Source organism: Talaromyces proteolyticus (assembly GCF_021365285.1).
Source record: "Talaromyces proteolyticus strain PMI_201 chromosome Unknown BGW36scaffold_15, whole genome shotgun sequence".
Lineage (NCBI taxonomy): Eukaryota > Fungi > Ascomycota > Eurotiomycetes > Eurotiales > Trichocomaceae > Talaromyces > Talaromyces proteolyticus.
Window position 1 is genome coordinate 128,255 of NW_025764291.1, and position 18,859 is coordinate 147,113.

The following is an 18,859-nucleotide window of genomic DNA, read 5'->3' on the forward strand; positions in this document are numbered from 1 at the left end:
ACTAGAATCTACTTGTATTCAGTGTTTTTTTATCCGGTACTGATTGCTAACTTTTGTATTGCGAGCTCTATCTCAATTCTTAAGCGGATCACATTATATCTATTAGATTTTTTTTAGAAAAAAAACAAAAAAACAAAAAAACACAAACACATCCTCAATTCGCAGGGCTTAAACAACGAAAAAGGAGATTGTTCGATTGCCCCTAACTGAGTCATGGAGAACTAAACCCTCTTGCCGACAGAATATCATTATCGACACGGTGGGAATTTGTATAAGTAAACTGTGTTACCAAACCAATTGAAATTTCAGCTGCAGGGGATTGCAGGGTTTCAAGCGTGCAGTGGGTGGCAGTGGGAATCACGGACATGCTCCTGGAGAGGGAGAGAAAATCCATCGCATGCCATCAACGAGGCAATAGTCGGTTAAATGATAGATCTTGAAACATGGGTTGACAAACCTAGCTGCGGGCGGCCATGATATTGGCCTATAGGGAATTAAAATACTCAGCACTCTGCAAAATTCATGTCGTTTTTTATGCAAGCACCGTTTGGATGAAAGACGGTAGAGAAGTAGTTGAACACTGCCATTGCGGGTAATGTTTCTTAAGTGGCCACTTTACTGTTCTCCTATAAGAATGAACCTTAGGATGCCTCATCACTAGCCATGATAGTGATGTATACCTTGTAGCCTTGTATGCTAAAGTTATCGATAAAGCGACGCCAGAAGTCACTAAACTGGTTGGATACATTGTTCCCTGTTGGCGACTTTGGTGCAAGACCTGTGCAGCAGGCTGATCGGTGTAGAGAGATGCTCGCAGATGCCACATGTCGGACGGCCGGTGGTTCGTCGCAGACTATCGAGGGAGCTGCATCCGGGCCCACTGTTCAGCCAGATAGTGAGTTCATTTTTGGCCGCTAGGTTTGTCAAAGGGAAGGAACCAAATAAACGGCTCGAGTCTACATAAGGTATTAGAGAAAGTACAGGCATACGATTTATCGATGTTAGAGGGGACCAGGGAGAACTTGCGGCCGTCGATAATAAATCTGACACACTGGCCAGACTCCTACGCTTTTCAAATGACCATTTACTCCGGATTGATTGTCTAGAAATTAAATTTAGCAAGATTTCCCAACCTCGGCAATCCGCAGCCACGAGGGAGCGAGCACGCTCAGAGCACGCATTGCATTGACGTCGCTGTTCAATCAACTGTGAAATGGAAGTAAAGATACAGTTCAGTGATCCAGAACCTGACCTACGTCTGATAACTATGTAACTTCAAGTAGTCGGTGTCGCCTTACGGGATGGGCCAATAAGAGATTCGAAATTGATTGGGCTGTAACTTCAAAATCTAGACATCTTATATGATTTGCGCTGTTTCTCTTATTGTGGGGTAGTAAGTGGGACTAAGCTCGCGTTAGTCCGGTCCTGTGCAGGTAACGATCCTGGACTTATCATTTGCTACTCGGGGATTGCCGAGGTGGAGAAACTGGGCGCATATTAGTCATTTGCTGATAGAGACTTTTCATCATAGTAAATCTTAATCGCTGCCTCATTGGTAATGGGTCCAAATCGACAATAAATAAACAATTATCATAGTTTAGGCTTTACCTTTAAAACAGAGTGAAACCTGGTCTGGAACAAGCCCAAATTTCCATGCATAGACGAAGCGTCGTTAATAGGGAGAGATACCTTTCAATGTCATGATAAATATTGCGTCTCTACAACCACTTTAGATCCATCTATGTTATTAGGACCATGTCCCTTAGTAGCAGCAAAGCTAGGTCCGATTATTCAATAATATAAGCGAATAGCTTCTTGAGACAGCCCAGAAAGTCAGCATTTGGCCCTCTCTGAACTGATAAGATATCGGGTCTAGACTTCTCTGCGATCCATTTCATATCTGTCCAAATAGGAAGGTGACTATAGATACAGTGGAGAATATCAATGCTAAAAAATGAGAGAACTACTTCTGTTTTATAGCATCATCCATAAGATAGATCCATAGTATGTGGAGGCACAGAGCCTGCTACTTTACCGTACCAAAGGGTAGCTTTGCGGAGGATCGGCACTCTTAGCGCGCGCTAATTTTACTGCACTAAGGAAGCATCGGCGTTTCGCTGGTTTTGGAGGGACGCCAAGGTAATTACCCGAATTCCCGTAAGAACATTGGGCCATACGTTAGCTTTGATTGACCAGAAGCTTAAAATATGGACCAGAAGCACCTCACATTACGCACACAACAGCAATTAAAGCCAGCCTCATTAATATATCCGCAGCCCAAATGGCGAATGTGAGACTAAACAAAGAAGATTAGCAAATATTCACCATTTAGGTTCCTAACCGGTGCTATAATTTTTCGAAAAGTGTAGACCCATTTAAAACCTATTGAAAAAACAATTTCCAGGTACTATATTATGTCTTAAATCAGCATCCCCTAACGAATTGGAGTAGTACGATTCCATATAACCCAATTCCGACTTTAAAAATAAAAATAAGAATATCCAGCATGATCATTATATACTGCTTAAAAGAGCAATCATTACGCTTCATAGATATATTATATCTCATCAGACCCAATTTCGTTCATTATTAATTAAAATACAGTTCGAACTAAGCTTTAGAGGCGTGCACTGTGTACTTCTCATAAGAAAATCTCGCTGTAAATCGAAGACTTTCTAGTGTAATGCAGGCTCATTTCCAACAGAGAAAATATTTCTTGGCACGGTAGTGTTCACCGGTTGTCAATTAAATATAAGATTGAGTAGATGCTTCTAGTCCAATGGACCCCATAGGCACCTCATTTACTATCAATCCATAAGTACCGAAGACAGTGAGTACAATGCTTCCCATCCCCAGAGAAAATCATAAGCGAGCCGAATACTTTCGTCGGCGGATCACTCGGGCATCGATAGCATGCTATTCCTGTCGCAGTCGAAAGGTACGATGTGATGTCGTCTACAAGTCGCCGATTGGATTGTATAGAGTGCGTAGCTCCGAAGGCCAAACGTGTTTCGTAAGTCAATCTATGCCTTTGACACAGATCATGAACATTCCTTGATATGTTTTTGAAACAGATCAAAGTCGCACACTAGCATAAGAATTCTAGGTATCTCTTCTACCAATCTATCATCAATGATACAGTGCTCCTTCGTTAAGAACCTAGCATCAGATAAGCAACAACCAAAACAACCATCTCTACATGAACGTCTCTCTTAAATACTTCAAGGTAACCAAATCACTGCGTATTATCAGAAGCTCTTAGATCTTTCACTGTCTTACAGCTCACCCTCTTCTCTCCCAACCCATTCATTTCCCACAAATCAATCACTACCAAATTACGTCCAAGATGTTCCTCTTACTCTGTCGAGAAACAGACTTAAATACATGTCCACCAAAGGTGCTTTCACTATTCCCAGTGATGATTTACGGGATGCCCTTCTAGAAAACTACAACAGAAACATTCACCAGCCAATACCCTTTTTTAATTTTGACAAATTTGTTAAAATATCACTCAAAGTCACAGCATCTACAGAGTAAGTCTATTTCTTTTACAAGCCGTGATATTTGCTAGAGCTGCCTGTATAAATATCATCCATCTACAAAGAACGGGCTATCTATCGCGAGGGCTCGCTCAAAGGCTTTTCTTTCAGCAGGTTCAACTACTCTATGATCATGGATATACAGAGAAATAAGATATTCTTAACAAATGCATACTACTCCTCTCACAAAGTGCCATATTCATATCTCTCAACTATACTTTTCTCGGGTCTAAAAATTCGTCCTATTTCCCTCCCACTTCTTCTACTTCCTTATCCTCCACTTCTGTATCACCTAAAGTATGCTCTCTAGAATGCATTACTATCCCGTCTCACCCATTCCCAGACTGTTCATTCCGTTCAGGCAGCATGGGAAGGTCGTTAAACACGGCCAACTCTGCTATCCAGACAGCAGCATTAACAGGATCAGGATCCATGCTGAACACCGTTTTATGCCCAAGCAGTTGGGGTGCAATAATGCCAATAAATGAAATGAATGTGTATTCTTCTCAAAATGAGATGTCTATTGGGCACGGATTTGTAAATACTTAGCCGTTGGCGTTTTTTTCTTGTGCAATCCCAATTTTATCCATGTGTAATTTATTGAAATTTATCTGCTACTTATCTTGCATTGAGATACCCTCCACCACGAGGGTTTCGTGTTAAAAGCGTCGACCGTCTGATTTACATTCATGGCGATTGTATATAAGTGGGTCAAATCGGACGCGGTAACTTCGACGCGATGGTTGGGGGGAGGAGAGGCCGGTTCAATTATTAACGTTTCCTGACAAAGTCCAGCGGTAGGAGGGAAGGACATAAAAGTGGTCAATAAACAAGTTCTATTCAATGTGCCGTACAACGTCTCGAAATCATCGGGAAAATCCCCAAATATGCAAAACCGGATGTGGGTTTTTTTGCCAGTTCATACAACTAGTAGGGAAGAATGCGGAGTGGGGTGGGTTATGGTGGGTTTAGGCAATCAAGTCCGTCATACATCCCGAAAACAGATAAGATCTAGTATCCAAAACCATCCAATGATAGCCGCCACGGAAGAAAAGACTTTCTCTTATTGGTGTGATATGTACCCTGCAATAGCCGGGAATGATCTACACGCTTCTCGGAAATTTCATTTTGTCTGCTTGGAAACCATATCTAGCCCAACGGGAAATTAGCTCAAGCCAATGAAGTGATCATTAACCAGAGAAAAAGGCTTCAGAGGCGGAGTTCGGTCGACCTTTTAGCAATCAGGAGTGGGGTTCTCCGTATATCCGCCGTTAGACTGCCTCCCATTCCAAGGGCGTCAAAACAGGGCAAAGAAGTCTAAATCGGACCCTCTTAGTCAAACGCCGAGACATGTTTAGTTAGCGTCTTGGCGGTATAGCACAAGGCAAAAGTGATGTGTATCCAATATATGTATTTTTACTTTCTCCTAGCTGTTAGTTCGCGACAGGGATCTCATTTTTGAGTATTGGTATTTTCCACTCTACGACAGAGATAGTGGGCTTGCCATTTATGGTTTCAATATGCGAGCTACCTCCTCCTATTCGGGTATATGTGAAACAGATAGCGAACAAATCTGGACCTGACTCAAGGGGACCAACTGTCGGCCTTTAAGTTGTTTCACGCGTCGAATTGGTATGTCAAGAAGCTAAGTTTCTCATTCGTAACGGCGAGCGAACGGATCGAAATATCATGGAATGATTGAATCTAGCTTCATTGCTACCTAGAGACATGGCCCTAATAATATGGATTGGTTGTAAGCGAGAGATTCGTCGTAATAATAGTCAAAAAGGATCTCCTATTAATGGCATTTCGGTTAAACACCTCTTTCTTTATAAGAAATTCAGCGGAAATTTACTCGTAAAATGAAAGTTTGAGCTGAATCAAGCCTAGACCTCGGTGACTGTTTTATTAAATGTTGATCTTGGCCCATTACCAATGGGGTAGCCACTAAGATTTACTGCAATATGATAAAAACTCCGTCAGCAAATCATCATGTATTTTCCTTTAAGATAATTGGGATTGGTTTTGTCTGGAAACTGTGGATGACTTTTTTTAATTGTGTTAAAGCTTGGTATTATCCGGCATTGAATGCGGACTAGAGATTATATACACATGGCCTCCCTTGGCCACCCAATTCTGTAATCAATCAAGAGGTACCTGATTCCACCTAGTCTAATACGCATTATGTCAGAATGTACTACTCGAAGCACCTCAACATATCTGAACTATATTCACGCATTCTGTTTATTCCGCCAGCCAGATCCTTTGTTACTAGAGACGATTATCCTCTCCCTCAGCTATGGGGATCTTATATTGGTGCATTCGATGGATATTAATGGCTGGGCAGATGGGATAAAATTGGAAACTGGAAGAGAATCTGGCATCTGGTTTCAATTATGAATAGGATAACTCTCGCGACCCTCAAAGAGATCACGTCAGTCTCTCGAAATTATAAAATCCTGCGTCACCGCCAGCATGAGTGTGTTCCTCCGGCTGTGCCTTTCTAGGGTGTGTACTTGTCTGATCTTACTTTTATCCATGACGATAATTGTGCGACAAGGACTCTTTCTATAGAGGACGGTGATATCACTATGATTAATTACGATAAGTATGTGAAGATAAATTAAATTATTCGCGAGTTACACCGTTTTCAAATCCCGTATCAACTTGCTGAAATCCCTTCGTTATACACTTACATACAAAAACAACTTGTCCGCGAGCATGCAGACGAGAAAATAATATTTCAAAAGACGTACCATCGATATTTGGTGCTGGAACCAAGGGAAGAGCCACGAGGAGTTGTTGATCCTATCGTTAAAAAGCAAGAACTGGCAAATAGAAAGTTGCTCTCCTTACTTCAAAGTATATCTTCAAAGTGGAATCAGTAACTCATTTCCGTTTTCTCACATGCTAGCTACATGACAGTACAAGATGCCATGGTTCTACGCGATCCACATCAATATATTTCCATCACACCTAAATCAGAGCGTTAATATAGCCCTGGAGACCCAATCAGCCCCTTCATTAAGAATCAAGCCTCGTTTGGCATCGATTCACACTCCATCTTCAGCGTTAGCCAGGTAAGGCTGCGATTACAGGCCGTCACGCTACAATTCTACAGCCAGGCTTCGAATACCAGGCAACTACCTCCTAGGCTTTTTTCTATTATCTACCTAGACCGGAAGGTAAGCTCTTCAAAACTGGTGTTTGGTGAAAGGTGCCAAGGCAGAGCCGGCCATTTTGATGGCGGACAGGTCCCGTTGTAGCAGTGATTTTGCACCGGAACTCTGGTAAAATTTAACATGTTCTTTTAAATTCGGAGAAATTTGCAGACCGTGCTCCCAGGCAATACAATTGACTTAGATTTATAAAAATGAATTTTTGAAGCTGGCGAGAAGGATTCAGTTATAACCCTTTACTACGATTCAGAAGACTGATTCTAGAGGAACAATGCGTCAATTATACGGAAGCAATAATAGCGGATGTTTTGAGAGGGCCCGAAAATGGGTATTGCAATGTAATGTCATAGCATGAAGGAGACTAGTTCATCTAAACATGGCGATATTTCACGAGTTCATTAGATTCCAAATGCCTTAATGGTCAAGTTACTCCAGTTTTAGGTTCATTTACCTATAGTAATCTCTGAGCCGCTAGGCTGACAGTACGTCTAACAGTAACGAACAAAAGGAATTATCCTTAGGCGTCAATGTTTGTCTGGAGCAGAGAGAAATATCTGAGAATTCAATTCATTCCTATTTCTATAGGTGCAAATACTTCGGATTGTACAGGCTGTATTTGAATTGTCATTGAGTAGTCTATTTTTCGGCCGACAGGACCACGCCGAAGAATCGTGCGTTATGGCCATTTACCCTTTATTTACCGTAGCAAGCTCTAGAATAGTCGATGTGTTGGGCTATAGAAGTGGATGATAAGCAAGAATCTGCTGCAAACAAATCTTCTAACCCGTTCATTTTCGTGATCACGCGTACAAGTAAGATGGTCCTTGATTCTTCTAAGCAGAAATAGAGATTCGTTTCCAGTTTATTCCAATGCAAGGTTCGTGGCAATTCTTAGCTTTCTCTGGGTCTTGGGGTGGGCCTAGAATTCGCACGTGTGACGATCGCACTATCTAGCAATAAGGATTCGATAAATCAATACGAATTCCCTTGTCTAGGCTGCATTGCACGAGAATACTTAGACAGGGAGAGAAAGGGGGAAATAAGAAAACAGTGTGTGCGAGCGGTGTTGATATCTGGCGATATCACGTGCGAGGCATCAAGGCATACATTTGATCAGACCCATCACAGCACGGTCATTTTTGGGTCCTCAATATTTCACAACTTTTATCAGAAAACTAGTCCGAAATTGATATATGATATATAACTTACCTTTATTATTCTATAGTTCTAATTCTACAAGCTAATCATAAATAATTATTAAAATAATAAAGTGTGAGGCCTGGCGACAGCGGGGCGCTGCAGCGGCACACAGCGCACGCAGGCATGTGCCGCATGCCTACAGAGGCTTATAAGCGTGCCAACCCTGAAATTGGGTATTGGCCCAATTACCTCAGTATTATTTGGCAGTGGGTGGCAGGGCGCCCTACATAAAGATATATTAAAAATACACAAAATTAAAACCTAATTTTTAAATAATCATTCTCTTTATTCTAAAATTAATGGGAAAATATATTCTTATTTATAATATATAATAATTATAATATCAATTGTGAAATATTGAGGGACCAAGAATGCCAGTTTAAATGGGAATCGAAGGTGGTCCGCTCGCTTTGTCTGACCCGTTCGTTCGCTTGTGAAATACGTTATAGGCCATTCCACTGGTTATTTACTCTTAGCAAGACCAACTCTGCTATTTCCGAGATCAAAAATAGAATAATAGCTGCGTATAAAGGCATCTCCAAGAATGATAATATTGCCAATAGAAGCGGGTAAGTTAACGCCTTCGATGACAGAGATGCATTCACCAGCGTTGTCCAAGATATACTCTGTAGGAGATAGCGTAAAGTTGATGCCACCGAGGTTGAACGTCAGGTCCGGGAGAGAGTTGCGGTTAGCGCAATTTATAGTGTATTCTCCGGTGGATAAAAGCTGAGTCGCGCCGATTTTCTGGTTAAATGCCGCAGCAAGATCAGAAGGCATGGCAATAAGGGAAGTTCCTGTATCGATAACAGCGCCATAATTGTCTAGCTTCGTGACATCACTGCCCAGGATGATGGACTCAATGCCAACTTCCCAATAGGTTTCATTAATGAGGGGAAGGTAGGAAATACCGCCTTCGTAGTGGTCGTGGTCAATGCCTCCAAAAACCACTTCGCTCCCTGCATCAGTATCGCTTAAGTAAAAGGCGAATACCGGCTCGTCGACCAGCCCCTGGCTAATCATGTTATAGAAAGGGGGGACAATCTGATCAACAGAGATGGAGTCGTAGGCGAGACCCAGAATTCCATCAAATTGGCCGAAAACAAAGGCTATACCAGGCTCACTCGTTGCTTCAGCAAAGTCCTGCCCAGCGATCGTAATGTCGCCGATTGAGACAACGTCTTGTGAGACAAATCCAGACAAACTACCACTACCGTAGACAATATTAAACGCTGTACCGTTCTTTTTGTAGGTGGTTGAAGCGGAAGAGTCATATCTTGAGTGAACCAAGCATGCGGCACTAGTGCAGGACCTAGCTGGAACCCAGAGATTCGAACTTCCAGTATCAAGGACTACATTGAACGACTGCGGAGGCGTGCCAATAGTAATGTTGGTAAAATCTATGCTTTTGGTTAGGCTCTTTCATTAAACAAAAAATCTTCATATTCTACCACACTTACACTGCGCATTCTCGAAGTTAGTTATCGAATCTGGGTGACCGTTGCTTGCCTGATTGTTGCGACTGTACTTGGATTCGAGTTGTCGCGACGCGTTAGTGCCACTCTTTGTGCCGAATATTAGCTCGTTTCTTTGTACTTTTGTCTTTCTTTGATACCAGGTTGCTTACCATCCGTTGGGCGGCCGCGGGGATTTTCTGGAGCTTCAACTTGTGAACCAGCGCTTGCGCAGGACTAACAAGAGTGACCGCGAAGAGAGCGAGAATGAACTTCATTTTGACGAGGCTTCTTTGCCAAAGGTTTGCTGGGTTGACTCTGGATCTAAGTGATGGACAATGGTGGAAAGCATGAGGATGATAATAGTATTGTAGGCGGATTTTTAAGTTAGATGTGTTCTTATTTATAGGTAGTAGTTGTATATTAAGGGCTGATCTTTATCAAGCATATTTTGAACTATCTTGTTCTTGGTGGTACGACTGGGTCGCGCGTTTCTCATCTTCAGTCCGGTGCAAGCCAATCCAGTGCATGTGAGGAAGTTCCCTTGCCGAGGATATCGGCCCGCTAGCAAATGGTTCCAAATCAAAGCTATCTCATAGAATGTCTCAAAAAGGACCTTCCTATTAGGAATAAAAAATCGAACAGGGTAGTATTTCAACTTTTTTAGTACTCTTATACTAAAGCTCTACACATAAATATGAACCCAATTCTGATTGGCCGTAGACACAGAATTGGGCGGCATGAACGCTCATTTACTTCCGCCTTCCTCATTCACAGCACTAGCATCGGCACCTAGAGAGGTAATAACAGCGAATAGAAGCAGCAATAATATGCAATACATTATTGAGTATCTTGAAATTTATTATGCCTATTTATCCGCACTATTCTGCGGACGATCGCAACCTAGAACTTCACTGCCGGCGAGCACCTACGTGGACAGCTGAAGTCATCCCTCTTCTTAAATGACCCGCACAGTGCTTTATGGAGAGTAACGAGTCTGTATAAAAAGTGCCATACCGCCTCACGAAATTCATTTAAATTACCATTTCAAGATTATAACAATAGGGTTGCTCAAGTCATACTAAGGCTACACTACACACTAACCAAAACAGAAAACAAAGCAGTCTTGCTTCCTGGAAACTCACTACTTCCTCAAATCATTTAGAACCGTTCTGCCAAAGGTCTGCTTTCCTTGTTTCAAATGCCGTATATATTGCTCTTACTTGAAACGGGAAACGAGGTGTTCTGCACCTAGTTTCTGAACCGTAGCTGTGAATCCATAAAGGTAATGTGGTCGTGAAGGAAGCTGATCCACCCCGGTGCAGACCGAGTCGCCGTCATCACAAATATTCAAAGCTTTTCCGCTGATTACCCAATGCTCTGATAGTCCGATTGAGGGATTGGTAAACAGGAGTACCCCGTTGTAGTCACGGGTCGAGTCGCCTCCAGTTTGATTGAAGGTTGTTAGCTGGCCCCTCACCTGGAAAGGGTTGCCGATAAAAAGCACCGCCCCAATAGCATCCTCAGCGGGTGTACCAGTGAGATCTTTAATTGCTGTCAGAGCGACCGTTGCTCCTTGAGAATAGCCTAGAATGCCATATTTCTGGTTGGGGCAAGTTTGAAGGCCGTGATGGATATAGTTTTCAAGGTCCTCAACGCCAATTTGAGTCGAGTTGCGATCTGTGTTGGCTGGATATACCACATCGTACTCGGTACCGCCTTTAACGGTCTTGAGGGTGGTTGATATCATACCTTTGAATCCAATAGAGGGCCCTTGCTTTTCGCCGGTGCCTCTTACAGATAGTAGAACATATTTGCTGCAATCATCCACGTCTTTAAGAGCGGCGGCCGCAGAATCGCCGAAGTTAACAGCAGCGAGTAGAATTGCGCTGGAGAGAACTGTGAATCTCATAATGAAGTATAGAGAGAAGTTTGCTTGATTGTGGAGGAAATTTAGGTTGATTCAAGCAGCTGCTTAGTATGAAACTGATAGTTTCTAGAGGTTAGCACCCAGAATTTATATGCCAGGCGGGCATTTTTTCCGTCTACAGCTATATTATGTTTTAGCCGGCTTGCATTGACAATACTTCCATCTAGTATCCCGTGATGATTCTGTAGGACGATTGGCTCATACGCCGTGCCAACCAGCGTTCTGTCATTGGTCTCGACTTCGACACCCACTGATCTGCATGTATTTCTGTTAGTTAATATTTCCGTATTGCCGGATGCCCCCCAAAAGCTTCAAAAATTGAACTTCTGAATAATAAGAAAATTAAAACATCAGTTTCTTTATTTTCGGTGCCTCTGCTTTCTCCACAGCCTTTTAGTATGTAATTCCATCTATTTTGACTCGATATTTTATTCCTATTCTTTGGCCTTCTGTATAATTGTTCTATACCATAATTGAGAGAAATACGTGATTTGAATCTTTTTTAATCTAATTTTTAGATTTTTTAAACTTTCTAAATTTTAAACCTTAAAATACTGTCTATATTAAAGCCTTATTTTCAAGACATTGTAATATCTCATTATTAATATAAGAGATTTATAAAATATGAACGACACGCTACTACGAAGCCGGTTATAATACCATAGCCGGTTATGCCTTGTCCTTACTAGGTAATTTACCCGGTTTGATGTCGGATAGCCTGATATATCCAATGGTATTATATATACATAATCGAGCCCATAGTTATTGGTTGGATGACTTGAAGCTACACTAGCACTCTCAACTCTCGGAAAACAAATCCTTTTAGCTCGTGCAAAATCGCGAGGCTGTACCGAGAAGAGACGAGCTTCAATCTCCTTGAATTTGTCTGAAGAAGGCCGAGCAGACGACTGTTCAGAGGTTGAATGGATGCTAAATGGAGATGATTGGAAAGCTGACAACATTTCTTTTTCCTGCAGCTACTGGACTCCACAGTCCCCTGAAACAGATATCGGGAGTTCTCACGCTATTATATGGTGTCTGAACCTTGGGACCCCTCGGCGCTAATCTTAACGTATACTAACTTGAAAGGGAAGGAGTTACTAAATCGCGATAGCGATAACTAAGCGATCGGGACCGGATTCTATTGATATTAGATTGAGCATAACGGAAAACCAAGCATTGCATAACCCGTAAGTATCTGTCCGCCGCTCCGCTAGTTTGTGGCTGCTAGACGATCGAATGTAACAGGAAAGCACTTGCTAGGCTGGGGAGACGTCGAGAAGGGACTGCCAGGGAAGGATTTTGTCCACTGTTTGAGCAAAACGCTCGCGGAATAATCTTCTTTGTACAAGCTTTATTACATCTGAGGCACGACAAATCAATCTATCTCCTTTTGTCACCCATGGTGCGGGTTTATAGCTGAATCCTGTTTTGTGGCTCCATTGTGGTGTCTAGCATGTTTTCAGGTAACTGGTTGATTTTAGAAGGATAACGAAGTGCGTCACGGTGAAAAGCTTCCGTGGGGGTCATGGTACTGTATATGGGTCTAATTATTCCCACAGGTCGGGTTTTTGGACTTAGATTCTACCCGATGTCACATCCATCCCAGTTTGTGATACTGTATTACTCCGTTGTTGCTGTGTATGCTGTGTATGGTACCACACAACCGGTAACCTTCCTGTTAGGCCTCATAAGCCGCACGTTCAATTCTAGATTAAAAATACAACATGACAACAGTTGCATTATTGAAGGTTTTATTTTGCAACAGTCTATACTATAGCGCCCATGCCCTCTAACGAGGCAAGAGTCAAGAGTCGAGACATGCCGCAGGGCCGGCTGCGAGCTGAATGTGAGCAACGAACGCAGGACGACCAGACATAGAGGGTAGGCTAGCACTCTAGAAGACCTACTAATCAGGGCCTGGTATGTATGACCCATTGGCTAGGATAATGCGGGAATTGGATGGCATCTAGCGCTTAGCATGAAGCAAGAACTAACAGACTGTACTGGCTGGTAGAGTATCCAAGATAAGAACATACAGCTATTGATACAAGAAAACCCAAGCAATGGTTGTGTGCATTATCTGCAACAGGATTGGTAATTCTACGTTGATGTTATATATCCACTTCATATATAAGCACCCAAAATTCCTGTCTGCTTATCCCCAGAGTTTATTAGCGTCTATCAATTTCATTAATGATCTACATCGTCTGACCTTTCCCGAGGGCCATGCTCCGAGGCTGTATCATACTCAAAACCAGGTCAATGAGGAGACTAGTACTGGCTCTGGTGCAAATAATCCTGTATGAACGGTGCGGGTGTGATTCATTTGTTCTGTTGTACAACAGAAACGACATATCTAATTTTCTTCCTTTAAAGAGCAGTGTAAGAATAGCATTTATCGGTAAATTAATGAATCTCTCCCAATTCCTATTAAAATATAGCTGACATTTTTCTCTGTCTCTTGTAGGTTCACATGAGGCAAATAGTACGCTGGGTTGCCCTCCAAATTCTAGAAATTCCCAGGAACGGAATACCGTTAGATCAAGAACATCTTTCAATATCGTAGTGAAACGCAGTGTGGCTGTTTTGAAATTGAACGGTGATGCCACATAATCTGTGAACGAGAATAGATTTGGTAATCATCGACGAAGCCAAACTATCAATCACAAATATCACACCACGCAGATAACCCCGCCTAACGGCTGTTGAGAATCTCTAGAGGAGCCGATGTGGGAATTACACTGGGCGAGGATTGCCTCACAGTCAACATCTGGACCAATCCAGAGGTTGGCGAGACGAAGAAGGTACGGTGGTGCCTTTACCTCCGGCAATAGGGAGGCCTTGACGTATAACGGCAATCTTTTTGTAGATTAAGAAGACGTCGTTCTCGTCTCGTTCAACTATGGTCTGAATGTTTTCGGGTTCCTAGGCGCTTCTAACACCACTCAGAACCTGGGTCTCCTAGATCAGCGTCTAGCTGCCGAATAAGTTCGGGACAATATCAAAGGGTTTGTAGGCGATCCATCGAGAATTACCCTCTTTGGACAGTCTGCTGGCAATGCTTCCGTAGACTACTACACCTACGCCTGGGTGAACGATCCTATAACTCACGGCTTCATCGAAGAGAGCGAATCTCTCTTCGGTCCTGCACCGGGCCTCGGCTCTGTTTCAGCAGATGATGCTGCAGGTCTCTGATTTAACCTGAGCAGCACAGTTCAGTGCGGTGACGCGACCTCCGACCTGGCAAGTGTGCTGCCTTGTATGAAGTCCAAGCCCTATGAGCAGCTCATCAGCGCCTTGGAGGCTATTGACACTCAGAGCGCCAACGTTGTCCCTAGCAACTTCGCCCCTACCATTGACGAGGCCGTCGTCTTCTCAGACTATCTCCAGGGCTCCACCTACGGCAACGTCACCCAATTCCCTCTCCTTCTCGGTAACTTCGACTTCGAGGCCAGCCTCTTCCGCGCTCTCGACGACCTCAAGAAATATATCTTTCCCGGAATCTTACTGGGAGGCTTTCAACTCCCAGGCCTTCGTTTGCCCGTGCTCGACAATGCCAATATCTTCGCCAACAACAAGAACCCCACCTGGCGCTATCGCTGGTTTGGCGCCTTCATGAACACAGAGATCACTACCGTTCCCTTCTCTGGCACCTGGCACGCCGGTGAGCTGGCCATCCTCTTCGGCAACGCCTCGCCCGCCAGCTCGGGCATTCCTAACAGCACGGCAGCGGAGGTTTTCCTGTCGATCAAAGTTTCCCACATAGGACTGACTAAGTTCTAACTTGATGTTTTATACGGAAATACGGATTAGTAGATTAATACCTTGGCGCGCCCTTCCAGCAGAAGCTCCGTGTTAAAGCGCCGAAACGTCGTTCCTTGAGCGAGTACAACTAGCTACTGTGGAAGCAAGGCTGAATGAGGCCCGCTTTCACTAAGCCACAACCACTTAGTTAGTAATGACTGATACAGTGAATTGATGCCTGATTCCAGCATATGCTAAGGCATGTAATAACATAGTTAAACAGAGTATGACTATATTAGTATATGTCAAAATAATATAGTTAAATAAAGCATGACTATGTTCGACTATATTCTTACTTTAGTATATATAGACACTTGTTTATTATCATGTATCTAGTCTTTATGATATATTTTTATATTCAATAGTATACTACTATTTAGTTCTTACTAAGACTTCTTACTATTACTATCTTGACTGATAGATAGCGTTTTAATATTGACCTTACAGTACTCTTTTATCTCGTGTTAACAGAATATCCTCTAAGATCTCCGATCTCGAGACGAGTTGGTGACAACTTTTGACATATACATCTTAATCATTTTAACTCAGTTAAAAATCGCTTCAAAATTAAGAAATTAAAAATTTTTATGGAAACTAAAAAATAACTAAATTTATTAATATTTTACTAAGAAAATTGATTTCCAACTAGACTCCAAAAAAAAATTAGTTTGGGTGTATGCTGTAAAAATCGGGGTGCACATATCAACTCCTTAGTAATATTTATTAACAAAAATAAATGGCGGTACTAGTACCGCGTTTTTTGGTTGATGTTAGGCATTAGTGATAGGCTAATCTAAAAATCTTTTAAAGTATATATAATTATAGAAACTTAATATTCTATAGTCCTTGTCTATCGTTATTTCCATAGTCGTTTTCCATAGTCGTTTTCCATAGTCGTTTCCATAGTCGTTTTCATAGTCGTTTCCATAGTCGTTTCCATAGTCGTTTCCATAGTCGTTTCCATAGTCGTTTCCATAGTCGTTTCCATAGTAGGCTGTCATTTGGCCCGAGTTTGGGTTTCAATTTCAGGATCAAATCTAACGTACAACGGCCCGGTTCTATTTAAGTGTAACACGGTCTGGGTAGAGCCAGTCCGAACTAACCTCGCCAGTGAGATCATCGAATCAGCAAACGATCAATAAGTTTCATTCAAAGGTTATTTTTAGCTTACTCGCGTCTTGATTGTTTTTATTTCATTTTACTGTGAGGATCGTATATTTACTGCACAGCCCCCGGTTACTAAATTCCTGCCCCCAACCGGCTCAAGGCCTCGTAGCTGACCTGTAACCACGATCATCTCAGCTAAAGCGAGCTCTGGAAGAAGAAATGATACACTCAGAAGCTAACACCGAATGTTCAGGGCTGATTCACTCGCCTGGCCTGATGTGGCCGGAGCTTCCATTGAATCATCTATAAATTATGTCTTGTCCATCGAGGAACTCTCTTCAAATGTTGACAACTTGAATCACTCATTGACTATTGATAACCAAGAACAAAGCGCCATCAGGTACTATTGCAAAAAATCATTCAAGATGCGTTTGACTTCTCCTCCAATGTCGCTTGTGATGCCCATAGCGATACTTGGAATACTGTCCATTCAAAGGGCAGCGGCGCAGTGCTCAGATGGGCTTGTGAACGTTGTCTTTAACACCGGTTCGGGTGGCTATACAGAACAGCGATGGGAGCAGATCCAGTCCGCTTCCAATTGGATCACGTTTGGTTTTGGACTCGCGGACAAGCAGATCCCAATGCTAGGCAACGACAATACGGCTATTCAGAACGCTATTGACGTGGTTAACGGTCAAAATCCGCCAGATTTCATGCTCACATTCAACGAGCCTGACAATCTTTATGGCTCGAATCCGAGACAAGTCATATTGCAGCCTGCAGATGCCGCCAATCTTATTAAACCATTGTTGGAGAACCGCGGAAACCATACACAATTCATCGCACCCGTGCCGGCCTTCGACAAGCTCCCCTGGCTTCCTGAGTTCTATGGAAACTGCAGTTGCCAAGACGCCTTTGCAGCATACAACGTCCATGTCTACAACGAAACTGTCGAAGAAGCCCAAGAACGAATCAACGCTTTCCACGAGACGTGGAACGACAAGCCTTTGTGGATTACCGAGATTGCACCGCACCAAGAAAACTCGTGTCCGAATCCCATTCCCTGGGACAACAGCATCCAGTTCATGCAGGAAATCTACGCCTGGGGGCAGCAAACTGAATGGATCGAGAAGATATTTTGGAACTCGGCCAATGAGATTGACTGTGGTGATACGAATGTGGATGCCTCGTTCCTGCTTGATTTTAACAATAACTCGACGCCTCTCTTGGATCCTTTCAATCAGCTGACTTGCTCTTGAAGTTACCTGCACTTTCTGCTGAAGTATTTTCCACTTCTTGGGTCTCGTTTCGGGCCTTCGTGCTTTTTATAGACTATCGTTCAATATGATTCCACTACCAGCAGGTAAGCAAGACATGAGACAAAAGCTTATTCTTTTGGAACATTCTGTACGGTTCTCTTATTGCGGATCATTCTATTATTTTTTCCATCTTAGGCCATATAAATGTATACTGCTTGTTCTTCACTCTTTATCCACCTCAATACACACACAGCTATTCTTTTAAATCTTCTTCTTACGCACATCGCAGAATTGTAGACTATGGCTCTTGTGGTATACGGTTTCGAAAGTGATGAATCTACTTTGTGACTTCTTCCCAGTTACAAAACCGGAAAATGCAGGGGGTTCCCGGATACCATTAGGTGACGTCGCTACAACGTTTCGCGGCTTGTAACTCTTGTAAAAGGGTATATATGTATGGCTTTTGTCAACTGGTAAATGTCACTACGCTTATAATTTATCAGCGTGGCGATTCTGCTATATATTAAGAATGTCGAGAGTTGCAAACCGCTCTCAGTTGTAAACTGTTTCTAGTTGTAAACCACTTTCACTGACCAATACGTTTCAAATTAAATTACAATTTATATAGAAATTTCTTGTAATTTTAGTATTCTAATTATAACCCTAAGTCTCAGAATCTCATCTTCTTCTTAGCGTCGTTCGTTGATCGCGCTTAACTATAGCAATAGCTCCACAGGGTAATTTCATATTTATAGAATCGATGTTTCGATACAACGAGATATTGCTAGGCTATAGATAAGTAGCAGGAATCTGTTGATAATAGCTCAGAAAGACAAGTAAAAAGGCCATGCTTGCTTCCCGAAATACTCGCCATCTACCTCCTATGCAGCCGTGTCTACTTCTGGGGGGGCCGCATCAATGAAGCATCGCCTGAGGTCCAGATAACATTCAACACCAACTTCTTAATCTTCCACACACCCGCTTCGTCCTTGATCAGGTCAACGGAATACTCCCCGCCAACAGTGTACTTGGTCCCGTTTGGATCCCTGCCCGTGCCGGAAGACGCATGTTGTGCCATTGAAGTAGCAGTAAGAGAAGCAGTATCGGCTCCATCCTGGTAATTCACACGGACCATGCTGATATTGTGCGTGGTATCCATAGGACCAACTTTATGGAGAACATGTATGCGAATCAGAGAGAGGCCCTGGAAGACTCTTTTGTTGTCATCATGAATTTCCATTGAAACGTCTTCTCCGGCCCATGCCGAGTTGAAGAGTGCGGTATCATGATGATCACTGGCAATGGCGGCTCGGTACAGGGGGTCGGTAATAGCCTCACTCTGACTGAGAGAGGGGAGGGTTGGCGGGAACAACTGCGACATTTT

The 18,859-nt window shown here is 42.8% G+C and overlaps 6 protein-coding genes across 6 annotated transcripts; 2 read left to right on the plus strand and 4 right to left on the minus strand.

The window, feature by feature from the left end:
• Positions 1-252: 252 nt before the first annotated feature.
• Positions 253-989, minus strand: BGW36DRAFT_390686 (uncharacterized protein; the record flags this gene model as incomplete). Its single annotated transcript, XM_046217511.1, has 1 exon — positions 253-989. A coding segment is annotated over one exon (260 nt), but the record flags the coding sequence as incomplete, so codon positions are not given.
• Positions 990-8,316: 7,327 nt separating this feature from the next.
• Positions 8,317-9,650, minus strand: BGW36DRAFT_420699 (aspartic protease; the record flags this gene model as incomplete). The annotated part of the gene is made up of 3 exons (XM_046219516.1): positions 8,317-9,318; positions 9,379-9,440; positions 9,481-9,650. The coding sequence occupies 3 exons, from the start codon at positions 9,648-9,650 to the stop codon at positions 8,381-8,383; spliced, it is 1,170 nt and encodes a 389-aa protein (XP_046065676.1). The 3' UTR covers positions 8,317-8,380.
• A 787-nt stretch (positions 9,651-10,437) lies between these two features.
• BGW36DRAFT_390691 (cutinase) lies at positions 10,438-11,364 on the minus strand. Its single transcript, XM_046217512.1, has one exon. It carries the CDS (start codon positions 11,282-11,284, stop codon positions 10,592-10,594), a length of 693 nt encoding a protein of 230 aa, XP_046065677.1. The 5' UTR covers positions 11,285-11,364; the 3' UTR covers positions 10,438-10,591.
• Positions 11,365-14,566: 3,202 nt separating this feature from the next.
• Positions 14,567-15,088, plus strand: BGW36DRAFT_433331 (uncharacterized protein; the record flags this gene model as incomplete). The annotated part of the gene is made up of 1 exon (XM_046221258.1): positions 14,567-15,088. The coding sequence occupies one exon, from the start codon at positions 14,567-14,569 to the stop codon at positions 15,086-15,088; it is 522 nt and encodes a 173-aa protein (XP_046065678.1).
• Positions 15,089-16,653: 1,565 nt separating this feature from the next.
• On the plus strand, positions 16,654-17,644 carry BGW36DRAFT_329978 (uncharacterized protein). Its single transcript, XM_046212808.1, has one exon. The coding sequence runs from the start codon at positions 16,663-16,665 to the stop codon at positions 17,473-17,475; it is 813 nt and encodes a 270-aa protein (XP_046065679.1). The 5' UTR covers positions 16,654-16,662; the 3' UTR covers positions 17,476-17,644.
• A 744-nt stretch (positions 17,645-18,388) lies between these two features.
• BGW36DRAFT_258507 (uncharacterized protein) lies at positions 18,389-18,832 on the minus strand (the record flags this gene model as incomplete). Its single annotated transcript, XM_046210046.1, has 1 exon — positions 18,389-18,832. A coding segment is annotated over one exon (444 nt), but the record flags the coding sequence as incomplete, so codon positions are not given.
• Between the last annotated feature and the right edge of the window lie 27 nt (positions 18,833-18,859).

Excerpts from the sequence above, each read along its gene's own strand:
- BGW36DRAFT_390691 (XM_046217512.1), bottom strand. The coding sequence starts at position 11,284 with ATGAGATTCACAGTTCTCTCCAGCGCAATTCTACTCGCTGCTGTTAAC.
- BGW36DRAFT_329978 (XM_046212808.1), top strand. The coding sequence starts at position 16,663 with ATGTCGCTTGTGATGCCCATAGCGATACTTGGAATACTGTCCATTCAA.